The 26813-nt window shown below is 38.8% G+C and overlaps 1 protein-coding gene across 3 annotated transcripts in view; it reads left to right on the plus strand.

The window, feature by feature from the left end:
- LOC124407177 (limbic system-associated membrane protein-like) overlaps nucleotides 1-26813 on the plus strand; it is a 182238-nt gene that overhangs the window by 93812 nt on the left and 61613 nt on the right. For 2 of the 3 annotated variants that reach the window (XM_046883042.1, XM_046883039.1), the window contains exon 3: nucleotides 8332-8902. In XM_046883042.1, coding sequence (XP_046738998.1) covers nucleotides 8833-8902 — 70 coding nt within the window. In that variant the 5' untranslated portion in view covers nucleotides 8332-8832. Of the gene's footprint in view, nucleotides 1-2033; nucleotides 2129-8331; nucleotides 8903-26813 lie in introns of those variants that run through there. The other variant, XM_046883041.1, reaches the window with a different exon arrangement.

The following is a 26813-nucleotide window of genomic DNA, read 5'->3' on the forward strand; positions in this document are numbered from 1 at the left end:
GTGTATGACCTCGAATACTTTATTTTTTACGATACGAGGCGTTTCACCTCACGTCGCATCCCACCTTTTATATTCACATTGACATATTCACATTTCCCCAGCGATCAGGTTTACCCCTTGTATATACATACCGGGAGTTCTTCTTGAAAGGACTCGCTCGACAATCGCAACTCGTCTAGTTTACTTTGCGAAAAATTTAACTTATAAATACATCAAAGGATGAAAATTTATTCACGCGTAGAGGTATAACTTCGGTTTGAACCTGCACGTTCCAGGTTCGCCCGTAAATTCTTTTCCCTTTTTTTTTTTTTTATTGCTCTTATTTAGTTTTATTCGAGTTTTTTTTTTTTTTTTTTTCTCCCTCAAGCCAAGGGGGCAAAGTGTAACACACGCTTACGTCTGCACGTGGGGAAGAATACCGGAGGGCATAAACGCGGCGGTGAGGGTGGAAAGTTTACGCGGAGTTCAAGCCGGACTTGTAAGCTGTAATAAGCCTCGTTCTATCCAGCGATTACCAACAAGAGAGCGGTAAAGTTATACACCATATACCAGAATTGTCGAAAGTTTGTTTACAATTTCTTCTTCATCTTTTTCTCCTTCTTATTTATTTTTCTTTTATTGCTACGTTTTTCAGTTTCACTTTTTCCTTGTCACTTTTTATTTATCGTTCAATACTCTGCCGCTTTCTCTGTGGATACCCGAGCTGGTAAATCCCGGATCCCAAACCGCAAGTTCTAATGCAGTCATCCCATAACCCGCTTTCTCAAATCTGTTCAAACATCTGCGGACGAACAAGTTATTATCCTCGTCCGGTGCGAGTGTCAAAACTTTGTTAATTCGTCCGTGAAAGTTTAAACTCCAATACCAATCCTGGGCCTTTTCCCCTCTCGGGCTGCTTCCGGATTACTGTCGATATCCGTCCCCGTCCTTATTACGGTAGCCAGAAGTTAAACGACAGGTTTTTGACCACCCGTTGTTACCAAAATCTTGAAATATTGATAAAATTACGAATTTCATAGCGTCTGACAATTGAACGTTCATCTTCAAATTTTTGGCACTTCTTGTGCTTGGAAATAATGTAATCAAATGTGTTTTTCGGTTAGATTTAATGAGAGGAAATTTGTCCCATCCGAATATGAAATCCTTGTTGAAGTAGATTCTCATGAACTGCAACAAAATCATGTTATTTCGACATTTCCACCCCGGTATTATACAAGTGGTATAAATATTCTAAGGATATAGAAGATACCTGGAATAGTTGTGCCGATTTTTCAATCGAGTCTGAACATATCAAGATGATTTCCAAAATGCTTATTGTTATGCTTGACACGAGTGTGAGGTATGGACTCTGGCGCTCATTGACGGATGTTGTGATTTGTGTGCCCTTCCGTGACCGTAACCGTGTGTGTATGTGTGTGTCACGAGGATTAGCGGATCAGCTGTCCTCAGTGTCAGTCTTCGAGTGTACGTCTATCGCGATACAACGTCGTGTGTCGTCTAGAGTCGCCTGTGAATATCTTAAAGATCTATTTTCTCTTCGCTTTTCACGTATCTATGTAACGTGTGCAACATTTCTTTATATATTATAACCTTCTCTCGCGTGTAATCAAGGTTACAACTTTACATTGCAACACATTGATATTGCAAATTAAATGAATGAACGAAGATTTGAAGTTCTCTGAATTTCTGGCTTGATGAAATTTCACTACTTTGATCTTTCTTTATTTAGGATTTTTGATATTTTTGCATTCGGAATCCTGTTCATTCTGATTTTCTGTTTTTTTCGATTTTTTAGACCTACTCGTTGAGTGAACAATGCTGTCAGAATATATTCTAAGTTTCGGAATTCTAATCTATCGAAAGTTTTTTTTTTTTAGAATTTTGCTTAAGGTGTTTTTTTGCCAATTCTTTCAAAATTTCTCAGATAAATGTACAACATTTCAAGACTATTGTGCTAAAATTTCAAATCAATCAGAAAAAACTGACAAAGATAGAGCGTTTTTAGTCACCGTCCATTCCATACAATTGATAGCGCATGTGCAGCAGGAATGTGAATGTGAAAATGTGAGTAAATAGACATCCAAACTGAAAGCTCTCTATTGTATGGACCTGGTATTGATGATTCTGTGTAAGTAAAAAAAAAAAACAATTGTTTATTGATGTTTAATTTTTGAATTTTTGGTGTAAATCTTTAACTTGATTTTCCCACAACTTGCGTTTCCAAACTTTGAGCCGCCGGGTTTCAGACCATTCGAAACGTTGTTGCTTTGTACAATTTTGAATTCCTTACTTCAAGTCTCGCCACCATATAATTCGGAATTAGACGCTTTCGAAACCTTTCACATCCGGAACTTCAAGTCCACCTCAACTCTAAAACTCATAAGTTTTTCATATCACCATATCACGTACTATTCAAATTCCCCTCAGATGACCCTTTTTTCCATGAATCCTGTAACTGCTTGGTCACAACCGCGTATCGAAAAATATGCTTTCGGGGACATGAAATAATAATTTTATTCATACCGAAGGGGGGACGAACACAACACAAATGCTCGGAGCGAATGCCACGCGTGTGTCTAAGCACCCGGACACCCACGTGTCGTCCAAGTCCGGAACTCACTTCCCCCTGTTAGTTTTATTCGATGCCCCCCGGGGGCTTCGAGTCACTCGAGTCGAACCGCGCAGGCGGTGCCTCGGTCAATGGGCATGTAACTGGGTCAGATGGTTCAAGCAATTTGACTAATCTTCGGTCTAATATCGCGTCGAAATGTACGGGAACGCCAGGGTTATTGGGTGCAGTTACCCTAATGTGAGCGTTAAGTTAAGACGCGCTTATAATATGTAAGGCTTTCAGCTTACAACCGTTTTCCCCGACACGCGCTTACATTTCGCTGCTAGCTTATTAGACGTGTTTTTCAATTGTCTTCACTTACATTTCATCCACGGAAAACGATTTTCGTATCTTCTGTAGAATAATTTATTTCAACTTGCGGCGTTTAGATTATTGCTGGAATTAGTTTCGGATTCATCGATACTTTCGCTTTTCGATATTACGGTTTCAGAATGTCGTGTAGAAAAAAAATCATCTTTGAGATTAGTTGGAAAATAAATCATTCATATATGTACATATATAAATTAATTGATTTTCGATACTGATGATTCGGCGATGCAGAAGAAACCATCTTTTGTCCAGTTAAAAAATCTTTATTATAAAAAAATCAATCAACTCTTAACATTCGCCTTCGAAAGACGTCCTACATCGATCATCTTCCGGCCGACACGTGAAAAATTGAGAGCATAATCTCGGTCGAGTGTAGTAATATAATAGGAAATAAATGCAGGGCTAAGGCAGCGGTGGATTTTGAGAATCTGATAAAACGCTAATGATATAATTCCGGGTCTGAAATAACTCCGTATAGAAGTGAATTATAAATTATTACTGCACGGCACATTGTATGTCGCAATAAAGATTTATAATTTGTTCGATCGTTACATCGGGCGAAGGAACAGTAATCAGCCGATGGCTTCTGATGGCGCTAGAGTTTGTGTTTATTATTTTAATCACAGTCTATATCTCAAAGCTGAAAACAGTTTTTCCATTCACGCAACCCTGCTAGGAACTTGTTCGAGCGAAGAATTTGTGCGAACCTTGAGTGCTTATGACCCTCGTGACTTTCGAAAACTCATTGTGTCCAAAGGAATTCTAAATTATACCTAATATTCGGACAACCGACTGACGATGAATTAAAAAGGTGTTCGAATTATCGCCAACATTTGTCACGCTACTCGAACTCAGCCCGTGGCTGTAATATTCGTATATATATTCGTGAAAAAATGAGAGAGCATGAATTGTGGTCAACTTCTTCTTTTACGAAATTGGAGAGAAAAAAAAATCACAAGATTTTTCATCCCAAACTTCAAGCATTTTTTTTTTTTTTTTTTTTTTTGAAGGCAAAACTCTTCTCAAAACGCTAACAATTCGACGGAGCTTTATGAGAGTAAAAACGAATGAAAAAAAGAAGATAAAACATCGGAATCGGATAAATTGTCGTACACACCCCTACATGCCTGATACCATGTTCTCATAAATCGATCCCAATTCTCTTCGAGATATACATTCATGCGTGAATACTACAGAGTGTCTCTACGGATAAAACGAAAAGGAGAGGAGGTTGGGGTGGGGGGTGGTATCTGTGAAAAATAGGAGTTGATTTCGGTGCGTCGCTTTGGCCGATGGAAATGGGGGTGGATAAAATTAACGGGTGTAATTCGGCAGGAATCAGGCAAGCTTCGAGCCCTTCTTTCATGTCCCGTATAGGCCGGGTGGTTTGAATCGGCTGCCTGCCTGGCAAAGCAGAGAAGAAGATAACGTCAGCCAGTCTTCCTCCCCTGAGTTCGTGACAAGAAAACATTCGTTAGGGAAGTCGGTATACCGTAATTGTACATAGTTCTCGGTGTGTATGTGGGTGTGTGTGTGTGTGTTTGTTTGTTGGGGGTTTGTTAAAAGCTCGGCTAAGCCATGATGTTGGTTACATCTGCACGAACTTGCCATGATCGTCCTGTCCCCGAAGCACATTCCTCATCAATTCGTCACGTCATCCAATTAATTATCGCCCCGACGACCCAACAGCTGCCAATATAACCGTCTAACCAGGTACTAACAGACACCGGGTAAATCACGCAGAACGGCGGTGTGTCTTGATTTATTGACGATCGTCGATCGATCCTGATTACAAAAATCGGAATGTCAACTTTGCGTCAGCGGAATTTCTCGGGATCGGAATTTAAATATTAAATTTTTGGGGCTTGTGAAAAGTCTTGAGCCTTTTTTTTTTCGTCTGATTTTGTCGAATTCTGTTCATCTTACAAATGCGACATGTGCAGCAGATTTTTTTTCACCTTAAATAAGGAGGTAAATAAAATAAGAGAATTATTTCTTTGCGTCAAGCGTGATTGTTGGCCGTGAAATAAGATTGTATTGAGGAATTCCATACGCATCCGACCAACGTCCGATCTTGACCATTTCTGATTTTATTTTAAAAAATGTCTACAATTATCCCAATTCATAAACAGTATCTTCGATGTTTTCAGATTTTTTATTTAACTGCTTAATTATTTGCGAACGTTGAAAGTGATTTTGAAAAAGGCTTTTTTTTAATTTTCAAACATTTCTCTAAAACCGTATTTTCCATTCCAAATATTTCATGATCGGGCTCATGACGGGTCGATTTTTTTCAGCACTTTGAATTTTTTTGATCAATCAAAACATTGTTTGATAGGTCTGAAATATTCAGGCAAAATTTTCGGAACTCGATTTTTGTGTATTTTTTTAGCACATTCGATTTCTTTATCAACTTCATGATGAAACCGGTCTAGAAACGTTCTAAGTAAAAAATAGAAGTTTTGAGAATTTTGTGAAAATTTTCAGACAGTTTAAGCAAAGTCGATAAAAAAAAGGTGCAAAGTGTTACAAAAAATTGAGAAAAAATTTGCCAATTATAAGCCGAATCTTAAAATGTTTGGAAAAGAAGTTAAAGTTTTTGAAAATTGTTGAGAATTTTAAAGAAGGTATTTTTCAAAATCATTTTTAGTATTCATAAACAATTAAACAGCCGATTAAAAAATCTCAAACAATACAAGGCACTGTTTCAGAGTTGGAACAGTCGTTGAAACAACTTTGAAGAAAATGAAAAATGGCGAGAGTCAGACGTTGGCTGGGTCGGCATGAAATCTCCCAACACAAGCAATTTTCAAAAATTTCACACTTCAATCAACCGTAATGCTGAAACTAAAGCCAAAGCGAAGCGTCACTAGTTCGAATAAAAATTCAATTGTCGTCTCGCATCGCGTCGAAACGTCCAAAACGCCGGCAGTAGTAAAAGTCGCGCAAAGTCAGCCGCCGCCGCCGGTCTCGCAGTTTACGCCGGGTTGAAAAGTGTGTCTCGATACGCTGGGCACATCGGGATAAAAGGGGTTGTTTTTCCCCCCGATTCGTTAAGGGGTTGTCGCTCGCGCGTTCTGCGGGTCGAGAGGAACGACGATGAAGCGAATCCACGGCGCTCTGGCGGCAGATTTTCGAACCAAACGAGGAGCACCGAGCAGCAACCCTCAGTCGCGGTGAAACCGCCACGCGATATCGTCATCCCATGTCTCTCCCTCGAACGGGCCGCGTCAATTAATTCGCGAGGATCGCGAGGCGCCAAATTTCATCCCCGATGTGTTTAACAGCGAAGCATCAAAGCCACGGAGAAGCTTTCGCTGCATCGTTCAAGTACCGCGGAGTAATAGCTCGACGTGAATATTCATCATCATCATCCACGCTGTGTGACCGTGTTTTTATCTACGTTTTTCATTCTTTTTTGCGCTTTGTCAATTGTGGATACGACTGTCGTCTGATGTTCGTACGAACGACTTGGTATGTGTGTAAGAAGGTTCGATCTATTTAAACGACAGAACGACCGTGAAATTCACAAAAGCGCAGCTGCCTACTCACGGCTTCACTCTCCGTAGTATTCTGGGTCTGTTTAAAGTTTCAGTTTGAGTTTTAATCGACGCGGAATCGGAAAATCACTTACTACTGATTGTCAGAAAAGCAACCGAAGTGTACGTCACCGATTTTGTACATTTTTTTTTTTTTTTTAATCTAGCTATCGGCGGGATGAAAACGAACCCAAAGTTTAGTCGGATTTAAAGATTTCTCTATAACGACGGAATGTTTTTTTTTCATACATCCAGTTGGAAATTATTCACTCTCAGCACACGATAATTAGCGAGGTGTTTTTATGCTCAGGTTTGCATCCCTTGTATTTTACGGGGTAAACTTTCGGGGTGGTTTTTATCTCTGTAACCGATCGAACGAAACCGAAAACACGTATATGTTTACTGTTTAAATTTGAAGCTATACAAAATGTCGCCGCGTAAAAGAAGTCTGTGAGCTACACTTCGGATACGTTTCTTGTTGGAACCTGATTGATATAATTGGATTTGCTGAAATTTTTGCATTACACCCTTTTTTTTCTATTTATGTTTAATAATTTCCAACTTGTATGAAATCTCGATGATGCATTAAAGCGCGAGAAACGTCGCGACAAGATTTTCGAAACAGACTCGTCCACTGACAATATTTTCTCAGGTCTTGTTACATCATCGGATAATTAGCAGTCGTTAGCAGAAACGCAGCTGCGGGATTGTAGGGGATGATGAAAGCGGGCGGAATAGGTTGCCGGGAAATTACCGGGTGATCCATACTGAGCTGGATGTAAACAACCTCACGAATGTCCGCCATCACCATTTTCGTACCACTTTGAAAAATTCTGCTTGCGTAAGCTCATCGCGGCTCGAGTTTCGCAGGAAACACGATAATTGAAAATCTGCTGGCGTAGTAGCCAGCGTCGATTATGTAAATATAATTCATTACGGGAAAATGGGGCTCGACAATTAGGCAACAACCTCGAGTTTTTTTTTTTTAGCTCAAGTTAATTCAACGTCGCGTTTCGTCATTCTTAAGAATATGGGAAATTACCAGAGCTTTAAAGTTTTTCCTTACCGACCTCGCACTTGCGTATTGATAGATTATTTCATCGAAATCGTGGCTGAGGAGTCTCAATCGTTATTTGTATGACAAAATTTTTCGATAGCTATCGACAGGCAGTCTATTGACGGTAGTTGTACCTGCGTGCAAGTCGTACTAGGTTCTTGATCGATGTAGTTAAGGGCTAAATTATTCATCAACTCATTCGCCATCGTGCTTGCATAACACACTTCTGAATCCATTTTGCCACCGCCATGCGGTAATTAAGGATTTATAAGCGAGCATGTGTGCCTTGAACTTCGATGTAACGTTGAAAGCTCGAGGAGCTCGAAGTTCGGGGGATTGCGTACCCGGCATAAATGCCACAAAAGTGTTTTATTCCCAATGAGCGTTTCATGGACAGGCGCACACATCGAATGGCCCAGATCAAATATTGAAATATCGCCAAGAGCGAGCGAGGCCCTCGAAATGTGGTGATAACGTTTTTACCTAACGGCATGAATTTAGCGCCTCGCGTTCTCCTAACGGGATCAAAAATTAAATTTCAAGGCACACATTGAACCCGTTGATTGAATCGATTACACACGTAGATAAAAAGTGTTCATCCCAGTACCGACAGGAGAACCTGATGAATAATTCACCCGTCCAAATATATAAATTCAAGTTCAATTTCACCCTCGATCATTATTCGTGGGGGTTGGGAAAATTCACCCACAGGGGAATGTGGACCGTGAAATAGATCCTCTCGAATTTAATTGGCGTCGAGAATCTAAGCAAACTGTTTCACCCTTCTGTTCCAGAACCGCAAATCGGACGAACCGAATGAAGGAGAGAACCGGTGAGGCAACAGTGACGGAGAAATTAGTGATAAAAGTGACAAAATGCTCGGTGATTATCGCAACTCTGTTAATTGCGGATCGGATCACCCTGTGAAGTGCGTCGTTAAAGGCGAGAAAACCCAGCGTTAAGACTCTACTCGTTTTCGGTTGAAGGTGTAATAAGTTCTCGTGCGAAAAGTGACATCGGATTGTGAACGGCAATAGTGACTCTGACGGTGACTCAGCAGCCTCGATCAGATGCGTCCTTTGCGCCTGACCAAAGCACAGTTTCAGATCGAGAAAAAGTTTCGTCCGATTTAACCGCAAGCTGCAACTACTGCAGCTGCTACTGCTTTCCGGAAGCAGTGACTGTGACAGTGATACCTAGTGACAGTGATGTGGGTGCCAGAGCTTTCGCCCTCGAGTGCTGCAGGTGAAAGGAAGTCCGGTTAGTCGGGAAGGAATACCGGAAGTTGCTGCAGGATGAAGGCCACTCCGCATCTCTGGCTCCACGCTTGTTGGCCTCTGCTGGCGCTACTCTCTCGTCAATCTGGTTCGTAACTTTGATGTTTTTTAATTTTTTGTCTTTTTTTTGTCAATTGTGACTTCACGGAAGCGATGAATCTTACGTGTTTAGCAAAACATCGATATTGTATATTAATCTTATCACGAGATAGTCGTCCATCAAGTATTTATTGATTTATTATATTTGTGAGCTTTGAAGATTTATTTGAGAACACGGAAATCAGAATATATGATGTTTCGTTTTAAATCGTTTTAGAATGATGATAAATCAATTTCAGTCTGCGATGGTTCAATTTTCAAACAGGTTGAAATAAAGCATGGATATAACTAAGTTTTAGTTTGTAATTTCAGTACTTTTGATTTTTGAAGACGATCTTCTTAGCTTGCAAATTTAATAATTTGTCAAATGGATACTAAACGTTCGACCGTCTTGTAATGAAATGAATAAGATGGATCGACTTTTGGCCAAACAACCTCCTCGACTATATTTTAAACATCTGAAACAATTATTCTGGACGTTCTTCTACTGTTTATTAATTCTTAAAAATTGCCGTTCGCAAAAATGATCAAAGCGACTTAGAAACAACGAATGCAAGCTTTTAAGCACGTCAGTGAAGTTGTTCGATTTGTCATTCATGGCAGGAAGAACTCACTGAAATTTGTTTAAGAATAACTGAAACGTCGAATTTTTTTCTCGATTACTACAATCTGTCATAGAGATATAATAACTAATAATTTTTCATTTTTGTTTCATCGATTTTTTCGTGTCTATGCGACTTAGTCAGCTTATTCGCTGCTGTCAGACTTTCGATTACTTATTGCTCTCTCGTATTCATTTAATTCGATTAAGGATTACAACCAAGGGTAAAAAAATATATCAATTTTCCGGATCTATTTTACTATTTGTAACGTGAAAGTATTAACAAATGCCGTAGCATTTATTCCGTCTTCCGCGAAATTGCGAAACGTGTTCTTTTATCCACTGTAATTGTGAAAAGATAATTGGAACATCAAACGTAGAATTACCGTGAAATTCATTTTATTTCGCGATACAGATCAAATAAAATCCATAAATTTGAAACACGGTGTCCATTGTGAGAATATCGCTTTTACCTTTTAAAAATTCTCCTTACATATTCTCTCTAAGATTCCGTATACTCCTTGCCCTGTTAAGGTAAAATCTTATCCAACAGTAGATACGTAAGGTACATTATTTTTTATTTCATTTTCTATCATTCCAAGTTTGCCTGCGAAGTTCTCTCGTTAAGAGAAGCTTTTTTCCAATCGTCAAGGTACACAAGGCCGAGCAATCCTCTCATGCACGCAACTTTACCTTCCTTTAATATTGTTTGTATGTATACTAAGCATCGCAATATGTGCAGAACGTATTATTATACGAATATGAAATAAGCTTGGGAGCTGATGTATACAACCAACAAGGAGATTGAAACGAGAGTAACTTGCGAGTCCTTTAATTCTCCCTTCAACTGTGCAGTTATTGTGAACATTTGTTATCGGCGAGGCGAGACATAGAGATAGAAAAACAGATGAAAAAATTACCTTCTTCTTCTTCATTTGAAATTATTTTCTATTTCTTTTTTTCTATTTTTGAGGGGTGAGATTGAAGTTGGAAATTTGAAAAGCGCCTAATTCCGAATTATTTGGTGGCGTAACTTGAAAGGAAGAAATCAAACTTATAGGAAGCAACAAAGTTTCGAATGAACGAAAACCCGACGGCTCAAAGTTTGGAAACGCAAGATTCCGAAAAGTAAGCTTCCGATTAAACAAAGTTTCCAAACTTTCCAAACTTAAAATATACTCTCACAGCGTTGTTTACTCGACGAGTGGGTGTAAAAAATTGGAAAAACCGAAAATCAAAATGAACAGGCTTCCGAACGTAAAAATATCGAAAATCCAAAACAAAGAAAGATCAAAGTGGAGAAATTTTATCAAGCCAGAAATTCGCAGAACTGAAAATCTTCGATCATTTGAAATTTCAATGTATCAGAATTTGAAATTTTCTCATTTTCGCACTTTCGGAACTTTGACTTCTCGAAGTTACGTCCTTTCGGTATTTTGCCCTTTCGGAACTCAACACCTTCGGAAAATTGAGCGTCCGGCTTCTGACCATTCGAAACTTTGACATTTTGTCAGAGTTTGATTTTGTTAAGTTTCACCACCAAAAAATTCGGATTTTGGCGCTTTCGGAACTTTTCAAATTCGGAATTTCAACCCCCGCCCCATTTTTAACTTTCTGAAACGCGCGTTCTGCGTACTTCGATACACGGAAATTGATTATGAATTGCCCTACCGAGTTTGGCCTGCAGTTTAGCCAGCCGATTGGCAATTAATACGCGTTTGTTTTAAAATCACGGTTCGTTAGCGCCACTGCAAAAGTGCGGACTGTGGTCGTCGAGGGAGGGGGGGGGGGGGGGGAGGGGGATATTCACCACCGCGGTGAAATTTCAACGAATGGAACCGAAAACTGTATAGAAATAAAAACGGAAGACCGAAAATTGCGCTCCAATATTCGCTCTGAACGCGTCGCATGTACCGTGTTCAAGAAAAAATGTACATCATTTCGTGAATCGAATTCTGCGATGGATGAACAGCGCTAGCAGTTTGCACGCTGATAGAAAACTTCTTCTTTTGTTTCAACAAATAAATTTTGAGAAAATTCTCTCCAGGAGGGACTATTTCTCGTTTTAAATGACAGCTTAATTAATTTTCCAATTACCTCATTCAACCGGATAATTTTTTCGAATTGTGAAATGGAGAGAAGAAAAATTTTTTGATTAAATTAAATATACTTTTAAATATAAAATTGCGATTTCGATTTGACAAATTTGATGAATTACTACTTGTTTCAAAATATTATCAAAATTGTATATCCAATTGAAATTTTGCATACAGTTTACTAATTAAATTTGGTGCACAAAATACCTAGTCTTAAAGCATTATTAAACTCTTGAATACAACGCTCGCTGGATAGTATATTCACTTCAAAATTATCTCACGGTGAGACAATTTGGATATTCGAAGTTAACATTTTTCTGATTTCGTATTCCAAAATTGTCTCCAAAGCTTCCCATCTCCACATTTCAAACTTCCTAACTCTGAAACACGACACGATCGGTGCTTGCATTTTAATTTGAACTTCAACCGGCAAAGATAAAAATCTTTGTCCCTGAGTACAGACAGTAACGTGAGTGATTTTTTTTTATAGGGGAAGGCCAAAGGGTGGGTTGAAGGCTCGTGTGAAATACTCGTGAACTGGTTTTGCGTGTACTTTTAATCACTCGCTTCGCGGGTGTTATTCATATCCCAGTATCATATTTTTCCACCATCGTGCAGGTCTCACTTTAAATAGTCTCCAAGAGCTGTTATCTACCCTCTGCATGGCTCAAATTAACTTCAGCTATTAACCCCACAAATTAACAGCATCTAATCTCGGTAATCATATAAAGCGAAGGGTTTTTGTCATGCAAGTTAACGTAGGTAGGGAAAATGTAACAAAGAACAGAATTATTTTTCTCACGAATACCGGCAATCCGCAAATCTATATTACTAAACAATATTACAACTGCAGTTTAAATTTATCAAAATAATTTTAAGTCAAATTTTCAAACGATCAAATTATCAGTGAGCGTGACAAGGTCCACTTACAAAATAGATTTGTTGGAGTCCGGAAGTAGATGGTGACGAAAAATGTGTCTGTAATAGGCGGAGCTTAACGGAGCGAATGTTTGCACGGCTAATTTTCTGCCCCTGTTTATTTTTCTGACGAAACAAGCTGGGGCGAGTAGCGATAACGTGTTCGTTAGCCGGTGAGCATAATTAGCGGTGCACTTTTTACGAAGGCTCGTACAGAGGTGGCGGTTATCGACGTCTGGGATCAAATTGCGAGGCTCACAGCCAGCCAGACAGGATTAAAAGTCGAGCTACGTATTCAAAGAAAGCTGGGCTTTATCGAGAGAAAAAAAGAATTCTATTCATTAATGTTGTTACGAAACAATCGTAGGAACGTTGAGTATCCATGGAATGAAATATGGAAATCTCGTAAAAAATTCAGATATTCAAAATACTGGAACCGTATGGCAAAAGACTTAAATATTGACATTTTATTAAAAATTGCTTTAACAATAGTTCAAAATGTATCCTATTACTTCAGTATTATTCTAAGATAGCTAACTGTATTCGGAAAAATTTATTTTCTATAAAATCACTGAAACAGATATTTCCTTTTTTCTCAGTATGATTCTCATGATTAATTCAATATTGCCATTTTTTGTTCGTAATCCGTATCGACGTGTTGTTGGAAAATTTTAAAAGTCTTATCTCAAATTTGTAGGAACTCGTAGTATTTTTTACTCTCGTATTTTTAAACTGATATTCGTATCTGACAGATACAACAATTTGATAAATACTCGTTGCACGAATATCTGTAATACAATTGATGAAATACATCGATGCTTGATCAACTCACCCCGACGCGCGATATGCTCTTAATGGTTGTTTTCAGATTCTTAAACCATTATTCAAATTCTGTCAATGTATTCCTGGTGATTGACAGCCGTGGATCACCGGAATATAATTGATGACGAGGAGTCTAGTGCATCGCGTCGCTTCGGTGTAGTTTGACGTTTTATTGATTTCATAGTCACCTGTCGTTCACAGATATGACTAAAAATGAAAAATACCGGTTAAAACGGGAATTGTTGCGGTTTTTTTGAATCTTGTAATTTAACAACGATCGTGAGATAATCAAAAAAATACTGTGTTCGATTGAATGACGATAATTCTTTACTAGTATCTTTAAGAAACAAAATCTATTTTGCTTCGAAGACAAATCTTCTCGAAAATATTTCACGCTCGATCCAAAATTCTATTTTTCTACCGATTCGTTTTGACCATATTATTTCTTTCATATTTTCACCAACCGTGGGGTTTAGCAATATAGGATTCGATTCAACTGATTAAAAATGAGCATAATCGCGTAAACAAAGAAAGAGTAATTTTCCGTCATAAGAAATAATAGCTCGGAATTATTATTATCTGAGACATCAGTATGAGTGTATAATCTCGAATAATGAAATTTTAGCGGAATGGGGCTTTCCTCGTTAACTTTGTAAACGATCTTCGTGACATTTATTAATTTCATTAAGGATTTTTCCAATGTTAGCCAAACCCCTTTAAAAAAACCTTTGATTTTTAATTTTTATTAAAAACTTATTTTCTAACTTTTTCGATCACTTCTCTTAAGACGATGAACTTTTAAGCACATTTCAAACACACTCTAATCTATTATCCTGAAACAAAAAAAAAAAAAACTTGTTCAGACAAGATTCGGAGCGGAAGGACGATAACCTTTATTTTGCAAATCATTTTTTTATATTTCGAGCTTTATCGTTTATCGAAAAAAGATTGAAAAAACATCCATCCACTCTGAATCTTGTATGAGAATGTTTCATTTCGAAAACGCAATATGTTTTTTTTTTTGCTTGATAAGAATCCATTTGTTTTTTTATTCTCTGAGATAGGGTTGAAAATTTGTAGGGTAAATATCAGTGACTTGGCAAATTTGAATATATTTCTGGACGATTTTCAGGAGTCGTATTAACATAGAAACAATCGTTGATGAAATAAAAAAATTTCATATGTATATATGTATATTCGATCAGAATCATGATGGCATGACTTTTGAAACTTCATTCGAAACGTGACGGTGTGAATTATTCTTTTTACGTCATCGCGGATGGCCGTGTAACGCGCGAATATAAATTACACATCATGGGACAGGAAATAATGCTGCCGATGCCTACATAAAAAACTCATTAAACTTATTTTCCAACGAAATATGAACGTAAAGTGTAGGTAATAAAATGTATAAAATCAAACGTGATTCAGCGATACTTAAAAAACAATATCCTTTGTCCTCCTCATGAGACACAATTTTTAAACTTTTTCAGTTGTTTTGAGTACATTGTTTTTCAGTGTGTAATAAATATATTACAGAAAAACGTGTAATTATAAATTATTCGAATTGACATTCGGCCGCAAATTTCAACCCACCAACCGTAAAATTTGACTCTATTTATGCATTGTCGTAAAAATTTTACGTTATATATCGCACCCCGGTGATGAGGGTGACACAACTACAAAAAAATCACATTTTCAAATAAGGACCATATTTGGTTTTGAAAAGTTCGAATCAGTAAGCTTGAAAAGTAAAATTTCTGTAGTTGAGAAAATTGGCCGTCACAGAGCAGAGAATAACGGGTAACTTCCATAAGCATGCAACTCGTGCAAAGTTTTTACTCGTAGTTCTTTGCTTCTACTGAAAAATGGCAATTACTGAAAACCTTGTTGAAATTCGCCGATTTTCACTCGGAGTCAAAATCATATCTTGAGTACTTCGAAACTAGTTACAATGAATAATTGAAATAAGTTTTTTGTTTTACTCGGTGATTCCACTCGCTCTACCTGATTCGTTCAAAATTCATTTGACGTATACGTGAATGCAGTAAAAAATAGCTTTTTTTTTGTTACTGACGGATAGAGCGGCCTGTTGCAACGGATCAAACCAATTTTCCACACCACCATGCGAGTACCTCGTGAATTTCATTTTTCTCCTTTTTTTTTCCTTTTTTTTTTGCCACTGGCCAGATGCTGCCGTGGCAGCTGCCTCAAGTTCCCGTCCTAAACGACAGCCGCATATTTTTACTTCGTATAATACTGCACGTTGTGCAACTAGCCGCGATGACAGGTACATTACTTCAGTATTAAATGGAAGATAAATTCAGCGGACGGATACATAATACAGTTATTATAAAATTTTATCACCACATTAATTCTCGCTCGTTTACTTCATTCTGTTGTTTCATTTTCTTCCACTCAATTGTAATCTTTTTCATTGTACTTGCGATTAGTGAGTTTTGGGTCATTTGGGTAACTCGGTTAACGATGGAAATAAATAAAATGGCTGATAAAACCTCATTACAAGTGAATTTCATGCCGTAATAACATTGAATATTTTAGACCTGCGTAGAAAAAAAAAAAAAAGGAAAAACGACCATCGCAATGTTACGAGTCTTGAAAGCAAGGCCTGTGGCCGCAATTAAATCGAGATTTTATTGATATCTCGATTTGTTCTGAGGAGGAATTTCCCCCAGAAGGTATTATGAACAGAAAGGTTGAAGTGAGTATAGAAAAATATCGCAGAGAGGCAGTAAGTACGTTCGAATTTCAATCGTTGAATAAAAGAAAATTTGAATAAACTCGTTCCCATAATTCCTTCATTGACAACTTGCTGCGAGAACAAGAGAATCTCTCGAAATTAAATCCACCGTTTATACGATAGACGGTTTGGTGGTTCTTTTTTACGGGCAAAAAAAAGAAGAACAATATTAAACCGAATCATTTCAGCGGTGAAAATTTTGATTTTTTTTTTTACGAGCTCACAGAAAGCCGGGTTTTACAATTCATGTTTAAAATGACTGCAAAATGGTCTATTGAGATATAATCGTTCTCCGTATGATTTACCAGTACAACTGACACTTAAAAATCTGATGTTCTGCAGGTAACTTTGTAAAACCTACTTCTCATCCGATTTGAAAACAGAAAACGATCAAGATTTTCGAAAATCTGTAACTTTTACATTCTTTGAGATAGAATTAACCCGTTCACTTTAAAATGAAAATATTGACTCAAAATGCCTTTATTTGAGTACAGAAAAACTTTTTTGACGATCATGAAATCTTTTGGACATCTTTACAAAATTTTCGTTTTTATCGCAATATGAGAATAATGATGGAAAATAAACAACGACAATTGATTTGTCAGAAATTTTTATCCCTATTTTATATACTGGACAATTAATTAATATGCAGTATATCTCGAAAAAATCGTAAAAAACAAAAATAAAGATTCTTCACTCCAGTGTACCAAAAAGCGAATGGGTTAATTGAATTTCCAAATATACTACCATCTGCCATAAATGTCACCTCGAAAGACATGCACGTACGAATTAACAAATACCTAAACCTAAAGACACTAAGCACACTGGCAAAACCACAGCTGTAACCAATCTAGCATGAATAAATGATTATATCAAATAAATAATTAACCAGATAACAAAAAATCTCCTCCCCAACTCGCGTACTCTTCCAATTTACACGCCGACATCAATATCCAGCAGCATATTTCGCGAAGAAAGAGAGATGAAGATTTATTTTCCGATCCGTCTGTCTGTCCGTGGGGCTCGATAGAACTTTAGCAGGCCGGTCCATTGACAGCCGATGTAAATGATCTGAGCGTAAGTCGAGAGACGCGATGCAAATGAAGGAGAAAACGAGCCTCCCGGGTACAGGGGGAAAAATATATATTGATTAAGAGACGTCCTCATCCCAGAGGAGGACGGAGAGAAAGCGAGTCGGTCCTTCGCCTCCCATTTCACCCCCCTCTGTTTGTTATTTTTTCTCTCCCTCTTATCTTTCTTTTTCTTCCGTTTTATCATCCTTCCGCTTCATTTATTCTCACCCAGGTGCTTTATGAATCTTAAGAAGATTGCTTCACCAGCTCTCCAACGCCACAGCGCCGGTGTGTTGCGTTTGATCATCATCGTCAACCGGCTGCTGTACTGCAGTTTCCACCTCGAGGCTGGCCTCGATTCAGAATATATTCCCTTCTAGTCCGTAACGCGTGTCGTGCAATGCATGCTGCATGGACAGGCGGAACCCTTCTTGGCACAAGCCACGTCATAACGTCCTCCCTCCCCCTCCCCCTTCCCGTTCCCTCCGTCCTCCTCACCTTCCGAGCCCGTTTGTGCGGAAGACAATCGTTTTCATGACTTCAGCGAAAATCAACTCAGCGACGTCACACACCCTGCATCCCTGCTCGCGAAACGTCGGGAACACTGCGAACAAAGCGATTTTCGCGGGACAAAGAGACTGGAAACAGAGAGGGACGGACAAAGAGTGAGAGAGAGAGAGCTGAAAGGGGTCTGTAGGGCACTCAGACGCTGTACTCGAAACGGCACCAGCCAATCCTGCGAACTTAAGTCACCCCCGGACACCGAGAGGTGTGAACGAACATAACCTATACCGTGGAATCGCGGATCGGGGCAACTTTGCGCTTTAATGGCATGTTGACCTATCCCTGTCGCCTTGCCACTTCTCCACTCGAGTGCCGAGACTCGGGTTGTAGGCCAAACGGGGCCATGCCAGTAATCGTTCGTTGAACAGCCTCGCACCCACCTGGTGCTTGTGCCCCGCTCTTTTTGACGTGTTACAAATATTATATGACACGTAGACTTTGAACCATGATCGTGTAGTGCGACCTTCCAACCCTTTTCGAAAGGACCGTGCGAAATCCGTTTGGAAATTGGCTCTTGGTTGAATTGGATCGATTTTCAGTATGTTCATTAAAAGTTTTCATCGACATAATCACATAAGTCCCATGAAACAGGGCGAAAGGTGTACAGATTTTTAGATATCTAGGGAGTTTTTTTTGTTGACCTGAGTTATTTAGGCGTATATTGCACATGTGGAAAAATAATGGATGGAACGTATATATATACAGAGATTTTTTTTTTTTTGTTTGTTTGCGAATAATCTGGGGGGCGAATGTGGTAAAAATCGAAAAACTACCCTTTAAAGGAACACTCTAATATTCACGTACTGTAAGAAGAATTCTGTCTCTAGGTTTCAAAGTGCTTCTAATAAATCTAATTCCAAGTCTGTCTGGAAATTCTCTAAATTCTCAAGATTCTCGACGAGACTCGAGATGAGACTCGAAATCTGTAACGAGATTTCTCGAAGACGAGACGAGAATCTCGATTTTCGAGACGAGAAACTTCTTGGCTCGTCTCGAGTATCATCGAGAATTTCTCGTATCGACGGTATCACTGAATCAAAGTCACATAGGGGATGAATTACCCCTACTGCACAGGTGCTACCAAGTTCTCATTAAATTGTCACTATTTTGCTTCAGTTCATCTTATTTTATATTTCAAAGTTCTTTTTAAGCAACAACTAAAGAGCTTGTTCACTTGGATAACATTTTAAGTAAAAATACAAAAACCCGCTACTTTCTTCTGCTCTTTCAAATGCAATTAATTGCATTCAAACACGAGCAATAGTTTTTTTAATTATAATTGATTTGTAACTTTCAACCACTATAATTTCTCACCATTTAACCTCATCGTAACCGGACAAAACGTGTCTTTCTTTGATCACCATGAGAATCATCCTCCAATTCGTTTCATTCAAATATCTCAACTTGAAGCATACAAAACTGCGAAACTACCCCTGGAAATGCCCAACTTCGGGGGTTGATTTCACCCCTTCGAACCATTTATCCTCAGATGAGAAAAAAATACGTGTCGCACAGATTTCCATGAACAATAACGTATCCCAAAATGAACGAAATCGTGGGAGGATACCTCCATGCCTTTCCTTGCCAGTGATGGTGAAGCTCGGACGCAAATAGCTTGTAGCGTTTATGTTTGCACTTCTCAAACCGTGGTTAATTATCCTACATAATTCCATCGGGCTAAACGAAGCACGTGATAATTATAATTGAAGAAATTAAACCCACATACACAATAACAACTCGACCAGAGTTGTCACTTCACAATACACTCTGTTGCTATAGCTACTGTCTATTTGCTAGCGTGAAAACCATACGCTACTGACTGTAGACAATTTTCCCTGCGAAAGTTCGAGTACAGGAGGATCGCGACGACGTCGTATATACCCAGCGATGGTCCATGAAGCATGGAAGCTGGATATTGAGAGGAGGATAACTCGCCGCTGCACCGCACTCTACCAGGACTATAACAAGTGTTTCCGCACGTGTTTTCCCAGAGGATGAACAGCGGGTTCATGCACGTAATTCTTACCTCCCGTAACCCACGCCTTCCCTACCTTCTCTACCTTCCCTACCTTCTCTACGGGAAGTGCTCGACGATATCAACCGTTGAACCAGAGGCCATACGTATCGATCAGTGGATTTTCCGCAGCTTTTGGGGTGCAGCAAGAAGAAGATCGCGTCCATGTTTATGGTCAGATTCTTTCCGAGCTCTTATTCAGAGAACTGGTAGTAAAACGATGCCGATTAAAAGCAGCCGATGTGGAAATACAATCTTGGTCAAATCAATTACTGCAGCATCAGACTCGGATCGATGAAATTTGAAAGGCCTCAAGGAAGATAAATGTCCCTTTTTTATTTTCACTTCCCAACTGTCGCGCTTAGCGGTGATCGAGTAGAATCGTTCATCTTGCCGCGTGATTATCGCAGGATATCTTTGCGGATAACCGTCGTATTATTCAATTGCTAACAAAGTTCGAAGCAGTGGACGATGACCCGAGCCTCCACTTTAGGGTGGGATATATACGGTTCGCCGCTCTCGGCATCAGACCTGGATTAGTCCTAGTCCGAGTTAGGGAAACTCCGGGTGCTTTCATGACGTAGGTTTCAACTCGTCTTCGTGTCTATTAGTTGCCATCGCTTGTTTTGCCCGGGACTGATCCGACCCGGAGTGACAATCCCTGCGTTTAATTACTCCGTTGCGATGATTGATCGTGGATTCGAGATCGTGCAACATCGTCTCTGTGGTCAGGCGGATTTTCTACTTTATCATTATGAGGGTTTCCACTTTTCTTTTCAAGCCTTGGGTCCAAATTATGAAATTAGCGGCTTTCGTTGCTTAGTAGAAAAATATTTTATACGTAACAAAAAAAGAAACTCACTGTTAAGGATATTATGCTTGAAATATAAAGAAAATTATTTCAACACATTTATAGATCTGTAATCAGTTAATTTTTATTTTTATTCGTGATTTTGAATAAACTTTTCTTTTTTTTTTTAAAGCATCTCCGGTGGCTATTGTATAAAGTTATAAAAAAAACAGATAAACTATAAATATCAATTATTGATTATTCAGTAATTTTTTCTATCACAAGGTAAAATGCGCCGTTCCTTATCAATATAATTACTCACTTTCAGACAGAACAGGTAGGTTGCGTCTTAAAATCAAACTGCAGTCGTATTCAAATATATATTTTTGTGGTATAATTAGGATGTGTAAGAAACAATTGATCTTCGGACTGATCGATTTCTAAATCCATTTTGAGCCGGTAATTATGATCGTTTTAAGATGAAAATCGTAATATGTGCACTTACCCACAAGACTGTGAATTACGAGTTTGGCTATTAATTTTCAGAAAACTTGATTTCCAGACATTTTTTACGTCGCTGATTACATTCAAAATGGCGAGTTCAATATGAGACATCGAAAATTCAGAGAGCTGATGAATTTGAGTAAAGACTAAAAATTTGATGAAAATAGGCAATCTAATATGGCCGAGAATAATTACTTGGTTAATAGAATTTGCACAAAAAATCATTTCCATACTTTTTCACATTTTACCTACTTCAACAGTTTCCTGAAAAGGTAGCACAGAATAATGAATTAGTAATTTTATTTGTGAACAATGGTGTTTTGGAAAAAAATTGCCACGGTAATTGTCAAAATAAATCCGCACATCAACGTTGAAACTCCAGCCTCATCAAATTAATGTTCAGAAATTTATCAGCACAATTTTTGCTGATATAGATCTTTACAGATTCTCAGGGTTGCTGTATATTAAAAACTAGTCGGGAAATTGTGAAATGAATGAATTCTGAAACTGCTCATTATCCTGCACTTTGGTGCATTCGCTTCCTTATCGATTCGACTTCGTCAACTTTGCTACATCGGGACTCTGTTGTTTACAGCTACGATTATTCTACATTATTATATATATTATACTGCATTCGAGATTTTGGACCTTCGAGGTTTGGGTACGGGTGGTTGGTCTTTTTGGATACTTTTTACCACTGAGGAGTAATTAATTTCTGGGATTTTATTCTTCGAAACTCTGCATATCCGAGTTCTTATGCTTTCACGACATTGAGTTCTCAGAATTTTGGTTTTTGGATACTCGGCCGACTTCCATTTCGGGCTTTTGAAATTTCTAACCCCACCCGACCTTGCCTACTTTCGTATAAACAGTTATAATTTCTCGTGATTCAATGAAAACTGCGAAAGTATAACGAGGACGGAAAATACCCGCGATTTCTGTTGCAACGGTTATCTGTTCGCTGCAAGCTGCATCCGTTGCCGTTTACCCGCATAAAGTGCATGCATCAGCTTTTGTTCTTGACAAAAAGTGTTAATCCAAGACCGCACAGTATCGCGGTGATAAGAGTAATCGGCGAAAGGTAATTGCTGAACAAAGGGTGTGGTCCGCGCAGTTTTAGTGCCCGAGCAAGCACCATCCTCGGTGCCCCGAACAAAGGGGTGGCATAAAGGAAAAGTTTGGACAATCTCGAAAGTGGTTTCGGTAGGTGAGTTCGACTGGAATCAATTGAAACGAATCCCGCACGGGGAAATCCAATTCACGGGTTTGGAGACGGGGTCGTTAGCCATCGGCAAGAGCTGGCGAAAAGTATATCGGTTATGGAGTTTGCCAACGGAGCGGATCGCGGAAGCGTTCAAATGTGTTTCCGCCTCGTTTTTACGACCATGCGTCGTTCAATTTTTCAAGGCAACGACGTTGACGTTTATGCAGACGTCGGTCTGACTGGTCCGACGCTTCGGCACGTTTCCTCAAACCCCGTGACTTTTGGCTTTATCACCGCGTTCCTTTCGGCTCCGAAACTTCTTCCCCCCTACGCGTCCAACGTCGGAAAACTCGCGTTGGCGAAAAGTGCTCACCGCTGTTTGTCTCCTCCTGGTTTTTACCCTCGATCTTTTTTTCTTCTTCTTCTTCTTCTTCTTCTTCTTCTTCTCCGCACTCGCCTCGGCGGTTTTCATTTGATTTCTATGCCAAGCCTCCGCCATCGCTGCTATTCAAGTTTTGACATTTTCGACGATAAACACTCCTCCGAAGCATGTTTTTATTAAATTTCTGGCCCAATCCTTGCGCTGTGTTCATACTCTTCTCTGCGCGGCTCTTGCACCCTATCACAATTAACCGACGCCGTTTTGTCGCCCGAGGAGAACTTTCTGATTAAGCTAATATGTGTTTTCCATTAACAGCGATAACCGGAAATAATAGACGTCCCTTCCGGTTACCACGCCTTCCTATCTCCCTCTCTCTTCTCCCCCATTTCCTTCTCCACTCACGCAATTCGATTTCGATGAAATGCATGTGAACTCGTATTACGGGGGGTTCTGTGACAATTTGCCAATTGTTTATTAGCTACGATCTTCGGTAGTGTAAGAACGAGCTTTTTGTCTTGTCTTGTTGTTAGTCGATCATGAATTGAGGATTATACTTGGAATTATTCAATATAGATAGATAACTGAAAACCTTCCAACTCTAGCCAATTAGATCGTTGAGATGAGAAACGCCGAAACTAGTTTGGTATTTGTTATGCCAAGAGACGGTGACTTTTAGATTTTCTCATCTTCTTCTGCTTAGTTCTACGTAACTATTCACTTCGATGAAGGTATTTTTCAATTCATTACAAACAATTTTTCATTACATTATAATTATATACCATCAAAATGGAAACAGTTCTCTGAAGAATCAAAATCGGCCATACCGTTTTCTTTTATTCTTTATATTTTTATCTACAATTATTTTAGTACTTACTGTTAATCACTCAGTTTTCAATTTGTATTCTAACATAAAAATTGTAAATCAATTAAAATTTTCAACACTATTGAAAGAAGAAAATATTAACGTTTGTATTCCAACTCACACAGTATGATATACCGTGAGTTTTCCCAACAGCAGAATGATCCGTGCGCCTGATTTAGGTAATTCGAGTTACAACTCATGCTCAGGTTGAGTACCGACGTCCACCACGGGCATATCGAACGTTGTCAATTGTTTTGTCAATTATTCGTGATGGCCAGTATACGGTGCTCAACTTGAGCACGAGCTGTAACTCTAGTTGCCCGAATCAGGCGCACGGACCCTTCCGCTGTTAGAAAAACTCACGGTATATTATTACTTTATTCGGTTGGGTCAGGATAGGTCAGGTTAGGTTAGGTTAGGTTAGATTAGAAATTGGGAGACAGAATCATGTACTTTCTACGCTGATAGTTTTCCCCGATACCCCAGGCGCGCGGCCCAATCTCTATCAGGGTCGAATAATCATGGAGCATCTCGATCGCGTGGTGAGTGTGAATTTCCCGCCCCTCGATTTCGAATTCGAAAAAAGCGCGTGAGCCGTTCGCCACCGTTTGGATGAAAATTCGGATCACGTAGAAAGCGGCTGAGCGATCAGCGCGCGTCGTGCCATCGCCTCTTCCTTTCTCTCCCCCTGCGGGATCCTGCCGGATCCTGCGGGATTCGGCGGAACATGCGCCCCGCAAATTCGACATCCAGCCACTCTTCCCTCTCTCTCTCTCTTTCTCTCTCTCACTTTCTCTATTTCCTCGCCGAACCGGTATCACGTTCGGCTAACGTCTCCAGACACACGGATATCTCTTTACGCGCCTTTTCCAGATTAGATCCGGCCGCTCGAATTATGCGTCGGCTTCCCCCCCCCCCCCCCCCCCCCGACCCCCTACCCCCCAAACTACGAAGATTTCGTCAACCTTTTTCCCGCTCTTTTGAATTTTCCTAACCGCATTATTATACCGATTAAAAAAAAATCACCGAACCGGTTAAGATTTGAAAAAGAATAAATTTGCGCTGCTATATTTCTTTGTTTTACAGAATGAAAACATTCTTTAATTCGTCTTCAATAGAATGGATCAGGCGCATTTTTCTTTACGGAAAATTAAACATTTAATCTATATCCGATACAGAACGTTTCTTTATGACGAACAATAATTTGGGGCAAATTTCATCAGTGTACAGTTAGAACGACTGTTGCAGAAATCTCCGACTTCTTGTGATTTTATGAATAAGTTTCGTATTCGTTGTTTATTAATCAATCGACCTCGTATCAGTGAAATGATACAGCACTATTCTATTCTAATCCTATAAGAATCCATCTTCGTGGACAAGAAATTTTGTTCTGCATACAATCATGACATTTTTCACAATCCACTAAAGGATATGACGATTATTGCTGAACATCAAAGGGACCAATAATAATCTACTACATTCGAAATTACCTGCGGTCTTTTTGCTCGACGTTATTTGTTCAAAATAATTGGCTAATGGAAAATTGCTTTTGCAACCAAGAATGATTAACTGAAGAGTTAAAGATTAGATTTGTCCTCTTGGATAACATTCCTTGTTATCCTGTTAATTTCTTGATCAAACAAATATTAATTTCTCATCACATATAAATTGTCTGTCTTATCTCGTCGATTTATTGCTTACGCTCATCTACCTAAGCTAACGTCCATTCATAGCTCATGGTATAATCCAAACGTCCTGAGAACGATCTTCTTGCTCTCCGCTTCTACATTGACTCTTCGTTCTTAATTAATATTGCAAAAAGTAATTGACGCCCAACATCAATATTATTTAATAAAGTGCACGTGGCCGGAGTGCAACAGTATGAAAGATGAGGATTCAACTTTTCAATGATACATTTTTTCCTGCACCTTATCTAATTTATTTTCACTATAGAAAGGCTTATTTGTAGTTCTAAAATCATTTTACCGGCCTTGTTTAAGAATTTCGGTTCCCCGAAAAAAATCGTACATTAATATGTATAACGATGCATTTTTCTGTTTGAATTGTCACTTCGCAACTTTGGAATGGTTTGATATTAAATGAACATACGACACAGCAGAATATCATTCAAATATTTTTCAAAGTCAAGTACTACAAGGTTATGTTGAAATTGCAAAAAAATAAGTGCTATTTTCAACAATATTTCGGTACTTTAACATCACGATACCTTCAACCTTGTGATTTCCCTTGGAAACATATTTCCCTCAGATGAATTTTACTCGTGAGCGGAATCGCGAATCGCACCAGGTCCGAGACTTCACATTGCGGAAGAAGTTCATACATGCACCAGATAAAGAAAGATTCGAGAGAGGGTTTCTGCCGATTTGACGAGGGGGAAACTTATAGCTGCCGGTGCATTACGCGCTTGGTGTTATGAATAAGTCAGACAAATATGGGAGAAAGAAAAAGAGACGGAACGAAACGGAAACGGCAACGCGAAGGAGAGAAACTCTGCTATCGACGGTGAAAAATTGTTTTCCCACACCGTCTGCCTAACCTTACGGAATTTTCAAAGTGCTGGTCTGTTTGAATTCCCCAAGCAAATTCAAGTCGCAAATATTGAGAAAAGGGAAGGCGATTCTTATGTATGCGGGTTTATTTTATTAAAGCAAAAATATACCAACGGTATAAACATATATGTATATTGTATGTGTGTGTATATTTGTATGCGCTGGGAATCGGACTCACAGAAAAAGAGATTTGTTAAGCTAACAAAGCCCCTCAGCTGCAAAATTGTTTCTTTCTCTTCGCTTCTCGTTTTCAGATTTTCCTTTTCTGCTACCTTTTCGCTTTTCATCTCCATTTTTCGGGGAAATCCATCGCATAAAAAATTACATAACATCAAAGTTCAAAAGAAAATTCTGTAATTTTTCATCGCACCATACATTTTTCAACATCACTGAATAATTTCTTCTCGTTATGTTATAATTTGTTTTTCCTTATGTATTATTAAAACAAGGCGAATTCTTTACAGGCCGTATACTTACCATGATGAAATTTTTTTTATTTTTGTTCTTCCCTCGCTAATTCTCTAAGGTATTTTCAGAGAGATTTGGCCAATTATAAAGTAATTCTCTGCAGGTTTTTCATACGGTTACAGCATTAATTTCATTACATCATTGAGCAATCTCTAAAGATATGAAAATTACTTTTCACACTTGTCTGTTATAAATAAAAAGAACCTTCCAACGTACCTTCGTTGATGGTAAGTTGAATTATGAAGATTTTCATTTTCATCTCTTTTGTTCG

This window comes from Diprion similis, chromosome 6, assembly GCF_021155765.1.
Source record: "Diprion similis isolate iyDipSimi1 chromosome 6, iyDipSimi1.1, whole genome shotgun sequence".
In the NCBI taxonomy this organism is placed as follows: Eukaryota; Metazoa; Arthropoda; class Insecta; order Hymenoptera; family Diprionidae; genus Diprion; species Diprion similis.